The 12178-nt window shown below is 47.3% G+C and overlaps 5 protein-coding genes across 5 annotated transcripts; 4 read left to right on the top strand and 1 right to left on the bottom strand.

The window, feature by feature from the left end:
* Nucleotides 1-129: 129 nt before the first annotated feature.
* Nucleotides 130-2289, top strand: FMAN_05371 (uncharacterized protein; the record flags this gene model as incomplete). Its single annotated transcript, XM_041827979.1, has 4 exons — nucleotides 130-464; nucleotides 513-1086; nucleotides 1134-1259; nucleotides 1306-2289. The coding sequence occupies 4 exons, from the start codon at nucleotides 130-132 to the stop codon at nucleotides 2287-2289; spliced, it is 2019 nt and encodes a 672-aa protein (XP_041678887.1).
* A 2272-nt stretch (nucleotides 2290-4561) lies between these two features.
* Nucleotides 4562-5269, top strand: FMAN_05370 (uncharacterized protein; the record flags this gene model as incomplete). The annotated part of the gene is made up of 1 exon (XM_041827980.1): nucleotides 4562-5269. The coding sequence occupies one exon, from the start codon at nucleotides 4562-4564 to the stop codon at nucleotides 5267-5269; it is 708 nt and encodes a 235-aa protein (XP_041678888.1).
* Nucleotides 5270-6376: 1107 nt separating this feature from the next.
* FMAN_16057 (uncharacterized protein) lies at nucleotides 6377-7294 on the bottom strand (the record flags this gene model as incomplete). Its single annotated transcript, XM_041827981.1, has 1 exon — nucleotides 6377-7294. The coding sequence occupies one exon, from the start codon at nucleotides 7292-7294 to the stop codon at nucleotides 6377-6379; it is 918 nt and encodes a 305-aa protein (XP_041678889.1).
* A 419-nt stretch (nucleotides 7295-7713) lies between these two features.
* On the top strand, nucleotides 7714-8709 carry FMAN_05369 (uncharacterized protein; the record flags this gene model as incomplete). Its single annotated transcript, XM_041827982.1, has 1 exon — nucleotides 7714-8709. The coding sequence occupies one exon, from the start codon at nucleotides 7714-7716 to the stop codon at nucleotides 8707-8709; it is 996 nt and encodes a 331-aa protein (XP_041678890.1).
* Nucleotides 8710-10149: 1440 nt separating this feature from the next.
* On the top strand, nucleotides 10150-11731 carry FMAN_05368 (putative aldehyde dehydrogenase; the record flags this gene model as incomplete). Its single annotated transcript, XM_041827983.1, has 3 exons — nucleotides 10150-10195; nucleotides 10249-10699; nucleotides 10747-11731. The coding sequence occupies 3 exons, from the start codon at nucleotides 10150-10152 to the stop codon at nucleotides 11729-11731; spliced, it is 1482 nt and encodes a 493-aa protein (XP_041678891.1).
* Nucleotides 11732-12178: the final 447 nt, after the last annotated feature.

The raw sequence follows: 12178 nt of genomic DNA on the forward strand, positions 1-12178 counted from the left end.
TTCCGAGTGCAACGCTCGGAACGAGACCTTCCGGGGTGTACTATTTGACAGCTGCGAGACATCACATTTGCTGACATGATCGAACCAACAAACCACAATTCCTTTGTCCTGAGTCTTTTTTGTCCAACCATGGCTGCACCACATCCTCTGTCTGCCCTCTCGGCGCGTGAGACTAACCTTGCTCGCGACATCGTCAAGGCGTCTCACCCCGGTGCGCTGCTGTTCTTTAGACAATCGTACCTGTTTGAGCCTCCCAAGGAGGAAGTCCTCAGATTTCTTGAGCTTGAGCACTCTGGCGCTCTGACTGCTTCTTCGCCGAGACCTGATCGCTGCGCGCAGGTTTTCTACGATGTCATTGGCGGAGACCAGAAGTCGCTGTATTATGAGTCTGTGGTTGATGTCACGAAGCGGAGTATTGTTGCGCAGGAGCTTATCAGCGAGGAGCACCAGGCCAGTCTGACTACGTGAGTTCACCTTTTAGTTGTGACTTTGAATTGATGCTGATTTGTTAGGGCTGAGTTTGACATCGTGGTTGATTCCTGCAAGAGATCAAAGTTGTTCCAGGATAAACTCAAGGAGATCAAGCTCCCCGAGGGTTTCGAGACAGTCATTGAGCCCTGGCCTTACGGTGCACCAGACCTTGAAGATGGCAACACGCGCTACTTCCAAGCACTCGTCTTTGCGCGCGATGCTCGCAAGGGTCAAGACTCCAACTTCTACGCTTATCCCATGCCCTTGATCCCCGTCATGGATGCTGCTACCAAGGAGATCATCCGCATTGATGAGCCTGCTACAGGCGGTAAGGGCGATAGCCTGACTGGCAAGACCTATGCTCCTGGAGCTCTTGACCATTGCCAGAGCGCAGAGTATGTCCCTGAACTTTTGGAAAATGGCACGAGGAAGGATTTGAAGCCCTTAATGGTTGTGCAGCCGCAAGGACCTAGTTTCTCGATTACAGAGGGGAATCTTATCCAGTGGCAGAAATGGAGAATGAGGGTTACGTTTAATCCTCGTGAGGGAGCTGTCATCCACGATATTCGCTACGATGGGCGCCCTGTTCTTTACAGATTGAGCATCAGCGACATGGTGAGTTTGCTGAGGAATACTTACGAGAGATGTACTAACGTGCGTAGACTGTTCCTTATGCTGATCCTCGTCCACCTTATCACCGCAAGCAAGCCTTTGACTTTGGCGATGGCGGTCTTGGCCACTGCGTCAACAACCTCACTCTCGGCTGCGACTGTCTCGGCGTGATCAAGGTAAGCTGGACCCCAAGCTCTCGAGTTTTATTATTAACAAATCTAGTACTTTGATGGTGTTCTCACAGACGCAGATGGCTCTGCGCAGGAAACCAAGAATGTCATCTGTCTGCACGAGCAAGACAACGGTATTGGCTGGAAACACACCGACTGGCGAACCGGTCGCGCTGTAGTAACGCGTCGACGTGAGCTCGTCATCCAGTTCATCATCACTCTCGCCAACTATGAGTACGTCTTTAATTACAAGTTCGACCAAGCAGCCGGCATTGTCGTGGAGGCCCGCGCCACAGGCATCGTGTCCGTTGTGAACATGGACCCCGGCAAGACAGCACCCTGGGGAAACATCGTCAGCCCCGGTGCCCTAGCCCAGAACCATCAGCATGTTTTCTGCGTGCGTATCGATCCTTCTATTGACGGTAATGAAAACACTGTTGTGCAAGAAGAGAGTCTTCCGTTGAGGATGGACAAGAGGACGAATCCTAACGGAAACATGTATGAAGTGCGCCAGACGCAAATCACCACATCTCAGGGCATCGACGCCGCTCCCTTCAGCAACAGGGTCTTCAAGGTGCAGAACCTGAACAAGCTAAACCGCGTATCGGGTAAACCCGTCGGTTACAAGATCACACCCCCCGCAACACAACTCCTCCTCGCCGACCCCAACAGCACACAAGCCAAGCGCGCCTTATTCGCCAAGAAGCACTTCTGGGTGACCAAGTACAAGGACCACGAGTTCTTCGCTGGTGGGCGGTACACATTGCTTAGCAAGAGTGAAATCGGCGGTGTGAGCGACGCAGCTGATCGGTGCGATGATGTGTTGAATCAGGATGTTGTGTGCTGGAGTGTCTTTGGACTTACGCATAATCCGCGCGTGGAGGATTGGCCGGTCATGCCGGTTGAGATGCTGCAGCTGCATATTTCGCCTTCGGATTTCTTCACGGGGAATCCGGCGCTTGATGTCCCGTCTGACAAGGATGTTGCGTCGAGGTTGACGAGTGGGTGTTGTAAGGAGGAAGGACCTAAACTGTAATTGGTGGCATCGGGAGTCATATGGCATGGCATGAGATTGTAAATCAGTGTTTGAATTATTTTAGCATGAATGAGATTTCTTAAGATAAATGCCGGTTGCTGTTTATAATGTGAAAACGATTTCGATAGTACATATTTTGGAACAAAACATTTGTTAAAGCTTTTGTTAAAGCTTTTGTGGCATGCTACCCTAGAGCCCTCGCGAATTGATGATTGTGGGTCTGAGATGAGATGAGATGATTAAACGCAAGATACTCCACTTACCCCCATTGAGTTAGTCTAGAGCGCATTACGCGATTACTCCTTACGAGACTGCGCAGAATGACGTCGCCTAGATAGTAACATTACTCTGCCCATACATTTGTCGTCACGGGTCTCGGCCTTTGAATCTTGGCACTCAACTGCCGACTCGCCAAGAACTGTATTACGGGCCGCTAGAGATTACAGAGATATTACCTGTCCCTTTGTTGACCTCGGTGCTGGTGATCTCTTAGAAATGGTGTCAAGAAAAGTTAAAAGGTGGCTATTGTAGATATCGAATGCTATACGGGATGGATTTAATGAAGAAAACTTTGAAGCCATCGTAAGTAACGTTCAACCTATTTTGCTGTACTAGCTAGAATTAGGAGGTGATAGCTCCAGGGGCTAGGTTTAGGTTATGTCGTGTAATCCTTTGGGAATAGTGTTTCAGCTCTTCTTTCCATAATACGAAAGCATTGCTTGGCACGGTCTTTGGCGTCATGTACCTGCCATGCTACAAACTGACTGCCTGACCCGAAGGAGCCGAGAGTCGATCGGGCTGAACGGTCAGGATCCTTCTGACCCTAGTGACAGGCTGGCGTTGGAGCTCGGAGTTGAACTCGTATGGCGCCTATTCTCTTATCAGCATAACGTGATACGAAACAGTCTAGCCATAAAAAGCACCAAGAATCCATCAAGGTAAGCTTTAAAATTTCACGAGTTGCCTGAAACAACCACCAACCCAACTTATATATTTTAAGTTAGATCGAAATTGTCTTTTATCTTTCAAGACTGCCAAATTCTGCCCAGCCCAGGTCTCAGTTGACTGCACAGCAACTCACTTCAATTGAATACACAAGAGAGGACCGTTAGATTCAGATCATATACATTTAGATTACCCAGATAGGCAAATAACAAAGAGCTATCATTGGAAAGGAAAGGTATGGTAGAATTTGAAGACCAGTGCTAGCAAATTAGTCTAATACTGGTGACGTAATCAAGACTTACTTAACAAATCATGGCAGTTCTGCTTATTCTGCATAGGCTTGACGTCTATAGAGTTTCAACATTAGGTTGTCAGAGCTAGCTGCATGGTCTTGGCTGCCACCGTATCTAAGCAGGGGCCCCTTCTCTACCTGTCACGGCCATGAAAGATATAAGAGCTATCCTACATTAGAGGTTTATCTTGAGTTCTGTGAACCGTGCCAGACGCCTTAGTCGTACGATGTTAGAAGCAGCATATCAGTACTGTAGACGCGTGGCGAACCCTTTTGACGGCGTTGTTGCTACGCCCTCAAAAGAGCGTCCGCCTTCAATTAATACTCTAGGTCAGTTGGAAACTATGCGTCAGGTAGGTGGGATACAAACTTTACAAAAGTGCCTTCACCAAGAACGCAGCTAAGCTATAGTGTGTCGGGTTGATATGTTTCGTTGAGACGTCAAAATCTTGGACTATCAATCAGTCACCTATCTCAATGAAGCACCTATGAAGTATCAACAGCCAACCCTATAGGATTTGTTGACTGAGTATTGATGTGGAGGCTATCTCCTTATAGGGTCACGAATGGCAATGAATCGTAAAATGTTCATGTCAATCAATGGGCTGGAGCTATAGTGTATCCCATTGTGTGACGTATAGAAGAATGTAGAGACCTTAAGCTTCTGCCAGTAGACCATGGCTTGTGCTTGCAAAAGAGTTTCAAGGTGAGATTGATCCCTGTTGCAAGAACTTTAGAATATGGTCTTGTTTTAGCTTTTGTAGGATACGAATAGCATGATAGATACGTGAGTAACTCCGGCTTGCTCGGACGAATGATTGCGTATTCGAAGAGACCTGTAGCAAGTCTTTTATCTATAAAAGGCAGCGTAATCCCCTTCCACTGAGGTGTTCATCAACAGCAACAGCAACAGCAAACTACTTCTCATTGATATCAACTCCTCCTCTCTCTTAAGTGTCTCTTACACCGGTAAGCCCAGAACCATTCAACTTTTAGCAAGGATTTTCTTATTAACAAATCGTTTGAGATTAGATCATGAAGCTTCTCAAGATTTCTGTCATGTTGACTGCCTTTGCTTCGACCATTTTGGCGCTGCAAAAGGTCGAGGTCAGAGTCAGTGACGAAATGGTGGAAGCTGGAAATGTCGATCTGTATGCGGCCACTTGGGAGGCTATTTATGCCGAAAATGGAAATCAAAGAGCCGTTACCATCGACAAGACATATCCTGGCCAGTTGAAGCGCTGCCACCAAGACCTAAAGACCGAAATCAACGTGCGTGTCTACGTCGAAGGCGCATGGGGTGATACCGGCGGTGTCAACCATAATAACCGGGATGCCTTGGTCCAAGCAGCATGGAAAGCAATCAACGAGATTTCGGCCAAAGATGCATATGACATTTTTACCGGATGCTGCTTCACCGACCCTATCCAGCCCTCGTGTTCTGTCCCATCAAAGTTTGTTTGTGACCGAGACTCATGTGGCTGCCAGGGAGGACAGCACGCGGTCTGTTCTACGCGAACAACAGGACATAAGGTTCCTTCCCACATCAACGCGTATATATACGATGATCACGACAATCTCCTATCTGACCACCTTCAAATCACCTTCTCGTCTTCCTCTACGGAGCCAAGCGGCGGATGTGGCATTGTTGGAACGCTTACATCAGAATTCGCTGGCTTTGCCTTTCCTGGTGTACTTGGGACGCTTTTCCAGAAAGGCATCGAGCTTGGCTGCGGGGCCTGAAACGGTCGCCGCATAGCCTAATGGACTGCACTAAGTCCTTTCTGATGATTTAAGCTCTCAGCCACAAGTTTCAACTGCTAATGGACTGCACACATCAATTTCATCGGGCCATTAGGCATAACGGGTATATATTTACGCAGTATATGCCGTATTTTCTTTCGTTCAGGCAGCTCTTTTACGTGTGATGGTTTGGTGCAACAAGTATCTTAAGAAAATGTTAGCTAGAAAAGGAGATTAAATTTAATATAAGTTTTCTCTCACTATATTGACTGCTGAACGTCCCCTTGATGACAGATCGCACCGCTATTTTCTATCTCATGTTTAGTAGATCCAGGCCATAGTGATCTAAAAACATACTTCTTGACTGAGGGAGTTTCTTTTTTATTATAATCTGCTATAAAGCTTTTCCCTGCAGTTTGCGAACTTTTATTCCGTATACTGTCAAGCCTATTAGAAATATTTTCGAAATTCCCTAAGTAAACTCCGGATCGACAAGGACAAGTCAAAGAGATAACTAAAGTTCGTCTGCCTTGAATCTTTCCATCGCCGCCTGTCTTGTCATACCCAAGCACGATCTGGGACTGCTCAAACTTTAGGGGTTACTACATTCTTCAATGCGTCGATGCCAAAGCCGTTTGAGTATTGCGCTGATATAAATATTTCCCAGTTAATATTCTCTTATCAAAGATCTACATGAGTCTAAGGATCGAATTGGTAACCATTTGCTGCTTAGTGCCAGATTCGCAGGTCTCAAGACTTTGTGGTTTCTGGAGGGAACCAGCCGCATATATGTCATGTCTGCAGGTATGCATCCAACTGTATACCGAGCCCGATCTGTGACATTTTGACCAAGGGAGCTGCATTTCCTAAACCGGAACAATCACATGATAATTATCCCTCATTTAGGGATCAAACATTGCATTTTAGAAACGCAACAAAGATAAATAATTCAATCACTTTATACTTTTTCTAATAAAAAGAAATAGGTTAAATAATTAATAGTTAGTTTAATAATTTACATTACCTATCTAATAAGAGATCTTTTATTTAGATATATATAATTATCTAGATATTGTGTCTACTTACCTAAATAGTCTTATGACTGGCTTAAATATATAATATATCCTTCAGGTTTGCCATGATATTCTCCTGCTTCATTAAGCTCAAGTGACCGTCACCATTTGATACACAAAGTTTTGCCTCCGGGATCATTGAGGCTACTTTTTCCAGCGTCGCCATTGATACATTAGTGTCCCTTTCTCCTTGCCAGAACACCATTTGTCCCGGCTCAACGTCTAGCTCGCCTAGTTCGAATCCCCAACCCATCCCCAGGAGTTTATACTCCCACGCTACAGACCCCGACCCGTTCCGTACTGCTTCACAAAGGCTCTTTACTAATGCGTACCTCAGCTCCATATCGCCCTTCCATGTGTCATAGTCTGGCCCATGATGTGACGCCAGGTCAGCTTCCCACTGCTGTTCCAGCCTCTCTGGATGTTTCTCGTCACGCGCGAGGGTCCCAAGCTTCCAGTCGAATACATAAGCCAGTAAGCCAGGAGCCCATCTTGCGACTTTAAAGATCGCCCATGAAATTGTGTTCATGCCCTCGGAGCCGAGGCTCGCGGGTAGAACCGATGCGACCAGCGAGGCGCCTACGAGACGTGTTCGAGGGATACAGTGCCAGCATGCAAGAGCAAAAGGCCCGCCTCCAGAAAAGCCCAGCACGGCGAAGCGTTGGATATTCAGATGGTCGGCGAGCGCGACAACGTCAGCTGGAAAGTTGAGCAATGTGCGGTTGGGCTGCGGAGTAGATAGACTGCTACCTGGGCGCGAGATAGCGACGATGCGTATGTCGTGCAGTACGGCAGAGGCGTGGAACGCGGCGGCCTCATGATGTGAGCCGGGGATGCCGTGGAAATGGAGGACGGTGGGGATATTCTGGGCGGGAGTGTCACCACCAACTCCGTAAATTCCATAAGCTAGTGTCCTGCCATCCGAAAGGATGTGTGTTTTGGTATTTTCCATACCATCAAATTGCATATAACACACGTGAAGCTGAAACTTTTATTTTTGGTCGCGAGAAATGATTGCGGCAGAAAGAGGTGCAGAATCTCTCGTGTCCCTAACCTCAAGCGGGGCCTTAACTCGGTCTCGGTGCCGAGTCCGAGGCAGAATGAGGCTCATCAAGGCCCCCACTCGTCATCGTATCAATTAGTCATTGAATATGAAACCTAGGTCTACCAAACATCGCCGGTTCCTTTCCCCTTATATCCATGCTCTTTTCCTTTGCTTTAATTCCGAGGTCTAGCCTCTGTGGTTTATCTGAACAGGTGCTCAAATCACATTCGGTCAACTCTTGAGAACGGCGAGTATTATTTTCAGTTGTACTCTTCTGCTGCCTCGTGCTTTCATCAGAATATCAAAAACCTGCCCCAATGACAAAAATGAGTGATTCTCTTCCCTCCATAATGAAGGCAGTTCGTCGAACAGGCAGCGAGCCACTTGAAACGACCCTCGTCATCAACGACCAGGAACCTATGTCCAAACATACGTACAACCTACTTCCTGGCCATGTGCTCGTTAAGGTTGCGTATACTTCGTTGAATCCATTCGACTATAAAGTGGCCGAGGCCCCAGTACTTGGCAATTGGGCATTCAGAGGAATTCCGTGTCTCGATTTCGCAGGCACTGTTGCCAGGTCTGCCGATTCCGAGTTCCAGAAGGGTTCAAAGGTGTTTGGCCAAACACAGCCAATGAATTTTGGAGCTTGTGCCCAATACATTGTGGTAGCAGCACAATTGTGTAACCCAATTCCTGACAACGTTCGACTTGAAGATGCTGCAACGTTTGGCATTGCGGGTCTCACGGCATATCAGATGATTGTGCTTTTCATTGGAAACGGAGGTGACCGGAAGAAGATCTTGATTAATGGTGGCAGCGGCGGGCTCGGTACCTACGCTATTAAAATTGCCAAAGCACTCGGCTGCTACGTTACGGCGACGTGCTCGGGTGCAAATATAGATCTTTGCAAAGAAATTGGTGCTGATGAGGTCATCAACTATCGCGCCGAAGATGTTGTCGATGCATTAAAACGGAGTGGCAAGCAGTATGACCTCATAATTGATCCCATTTTCTCTGATCCGCGGCTCTACTGGGAATCTCACGAATATCTCAACCCGAGAGGCTCATATGTTACAGTCGTTGGCGGGCTGGATTGGAAATTTGTTAAACAGCTAATCACTATCTTTCTGTGGCCTAAAGCATTGGGCGGGGGTCAAAGGCCGTTTCAGATCATCGGCCGCAGCTCTTCTAGAAGCGACTACGGAGTTGTGAAGCCGGTCATTGAACAAATCTATGATATGGAAGATATAGGCGCAGCTTTTAAAAGGATCAAATCGGGCCGAGCGCGTGGAAAGTTGGTGGTTAGGATTGCAGACTAGGCAAAGATTTGCTACAGATAAATCAAGAAGCCTCAATTAGAGACCGTGACATTTAATATCATGGAAATAATTCTGAATTATTCCAACTTCTAGGTCTATAAAATCCTACACGCTTCAAGATTACTTGTTTCAGGAGGCATCTCTTCATACTCTTATCTCGCCTCCTGCCTTGATTCTCGCTTTCTATCTTACTTAGCTCTTCTATCGGCTTCCCACTCATGCACTTACAAGTAAAGAACATTTCTTATATAATAATTGCATTAAGATATCATAGTGGAATGTTTAGACTTATTAAAACCCTAATAGTAGACTTTTACTAGAGCGATAGGCCTTAAACTTAATAGAGCTATTAAGGATTCTAGAATGCTATAGATTGCTCCCTTAAGTCTTAATTAGTATAGTAGGAATAGAATTTTAGAGGTTTTTATCTAGCTTTATATCCCTTAAAATCCTTTTTAGCCTGGCCTTATATCTTAAATAAGTATCTAGCGTTTTACTATCTTTAAAATTGCAATTAAAGTATACCTATAGCAGTTACTTTAGCATACCCGTTCTAAATCTAAATATGGGCGTGATGTCATGCGGCAGAAGAGTTAGGAGATAGAGTCCTTCGTCTAGCTACTGGAGAAATTGCTTGAGCTTACCTACCAGCATATGCCTTCCATACTAAACCTGAATTGGAACAAGCGTAAGGAGTTCTGGCAACATGTTATACCCCGCCTTGAACCTGTGTCCACTGTCCACCAGTGCCTCGCCGCCCAAGCTCAAATGCCATGTCAAGTCAAACAACTAGACAATTCATCAGAACAATATCGTCTGGATAGGCACTTATTGTCACGGATCTCGGCCTTTCCATCTTGGCACTCAACTGCCGACTCGCCAAGCCTATACCGCGGGCCGCTGGAGATTACGGAGATACTGCCTGACCCTTTATCGACCTGCCCCCATCTGCGTGATTTATTTCGTCCACTAACTCCGCGCCATCGGAATCGCCACTGCGGTTCCGAGCCCATAACCGCGGCCCAATCGGAAGACTCATTCCTCTCCATCACAATGCGGCTCCTGCTGGATAGTGGCACTTGATACTACATTATCGTATATTCCCTTCAACAACTGAAACGGTGCAAGCAGGGCGGTGGATTAAATATACGTAAGATATGGAGATGATCTGACTGCGGTGAAGTAATGAGTAAAAAGAGGAGGCGTTTGTAAGACCCTGGATTATGCATAACCCCTCATGTAACATGGTCAGTGCTATACCGGAACATAACATCCTGGATTCCGAGTGGAATGGCCGTCGTAATTTACATAAGTAATATGCATGCGGTTTCACTGCGCTTCTCTTCTCTCGCCGTGTAGCTTATCGACTTTTTGCTGTCTGATAAGATCTTGATAAGTGGATATTATTATTATTTTATACCTGAAATACACAAACTCAATATGGCGGAACTCACCATTACCGGCGCAGCTGGTCGCAAGATCACACGTACGTTACACTCACAAATTCCCATTACGTGCATCATTCTCACTGACTCTCAGTCCCCACCGGTCTCTTCATCGACAACACCTTCACCCCCGCAGAAGCCAGCAAAACCGTCATAATCGAGAATCCCACTACCGCCTCCCCCATCGGTTCCGTGTCCGCCGCCCAGACCTCCGACGTTGACCGCGCTGTGCTGTCTGCACGCAAGGCATCAGCGACATGGAAGACTACACCTCCCCAGGAACGACGCCGTCTGTTGAATAAGCTAGCTGATCTTATTGAGCGCGATGTTGAGGACTTTGCATCCATTGAGGCTGTCGATGCCGGCATGCTGTACAACATGTCCATGGGCATGAGTGTTCCTCAAGCAGCTGAGACGTGTAGATACTTTGCGGGCTGGGCGGATAAACTTGATGGGCAGAGCATTGACTATGAGAGTGGCCTTGCGTATACCAAGAGAGAGCCAATTGGTGTTTGTGCAGCTGTTGTACCTTGGAACACTCCTCTGTAAGTCACATCCCTTCACACCTTTCCCTCAGTACTAACAATCACAGCATGATCACCTCATGGAAGCTAGCTCCCGCCCTCGCAGCCGGCAACACCCTCATCATCAAAACCCCCGAGCTAGCCCCCCTCTACGGCCAAAAACTCGGCCAGCTCATCGTCGAGGCCGGCTTCCCCCCCGGCGTGGTCAACATCCTCTGCGGTCTCGGCACCGTCGCAGGCCAAGCGCTCGCCGACCACCACGAAGTCCGCAAGCTCTCCTTTACCGGCAGTGTCGGCGTCGGGCGCACCATCCTCGCCAGCGCCGCAAAGTCCAACCTCAAGCGCGTGACCCTCGAGCTCGGCGGTAAAGGCCCTAGTATTATCTTCTCTGATGCGGACTGGGAGAATGCGCTTATGTGGTCTACTATGGGGATTACAACGCACAATGGACAGATTTGTGCGGCGGGGAGTAGGATTTATGTGCAGGAGGATATTTATGATAAGTTCGTAGCGGAGTTTTCGAAGAGGACGAAAGATGCTGTTATGGGTGATCCTTTGTTGCAGGAGACGATGAAAGGACCTGTTATTATCTCAACGCAAAAGGAAAGGATCATGGGCTTCATTGCGAAGGCCAACTCAGAGGGAACACAAGTCCTCCATGGGGGTTCTCAATCGCACGACTCAAAGGGACATTTCGTCCCCAACACAGCATACGTCAACGTCTCACCGTCAGCGAGCATCATCCGCGAAGAAGTCTTCGGTCCCGTCGCCAGCATCGCCAAGTTCAAGACAGAGCAAGAAGTCATCGATCTCGCGAATGACAACGTCTACGGTCTCGCTGCTTCAGTGTTCACAAATGACATCAGCAAGGCGATCCGCGTGTCGGATAAGATTGAGTGCGGATTGGTCTGTGTTAATTCGTGGGGAAGCGTTAATGCGAATACGCCGTTTGGAGGGATTAAGCAGAGTGGTTTTGGAAGGGAGAATGGCGAGGATGCGCTGCATGATTGGACACAGGTCAAGTGTGTCAAGGTCAATGTTTTTAAGCTATAGATTCTGATACAAATGCCACGGAGTTACCAAACTACTATGAGATTGTTGAAATGTCCTGTTCTGGTGTTTGTGATGACTTCCTCTTGCGGCATGACCAGAAACTACCCATTTCGGAAGTAAACTCACTAATTCCCCATTAAGTACTTACCCGACACTAAGAAGATAGAACTAAAAAGGCGCGCTCGCTTCGCTATCAATTGACGCGTGTGGCCCTCGTTAACGTCCATGATAAGCGAGTGTTACAAACACGTGAGTGTTACAAAAATCCCTCAACCTACAACATGTCTACGTCGTCAACTGTTTCTTCACCACCCAATATGCCTGAATTCAATAGTGAAGCTAATGTTATTCTCGCACTTCGTGCCCTTAAAAATGACCGAAAATTAACTCTCCGACGCGCCGCAAAGATCTATGAGGTTGATCCAATGAGACTATGGCGCCGACAGC

This window comes from Fusarium mangiferae (assembly GCF_900044065.1).
Source record: "Fusarium mangiferae strain MRC7560 genome assembly, contig: FMAN_scaffold002, whole genome shotgun sequence".
NCBI lineage: Eukaryota > Fungi > Ascomycota > Sordariomycetes > Hypocreales > Nectriaceae > Fusarium > Fusarium mangiferae.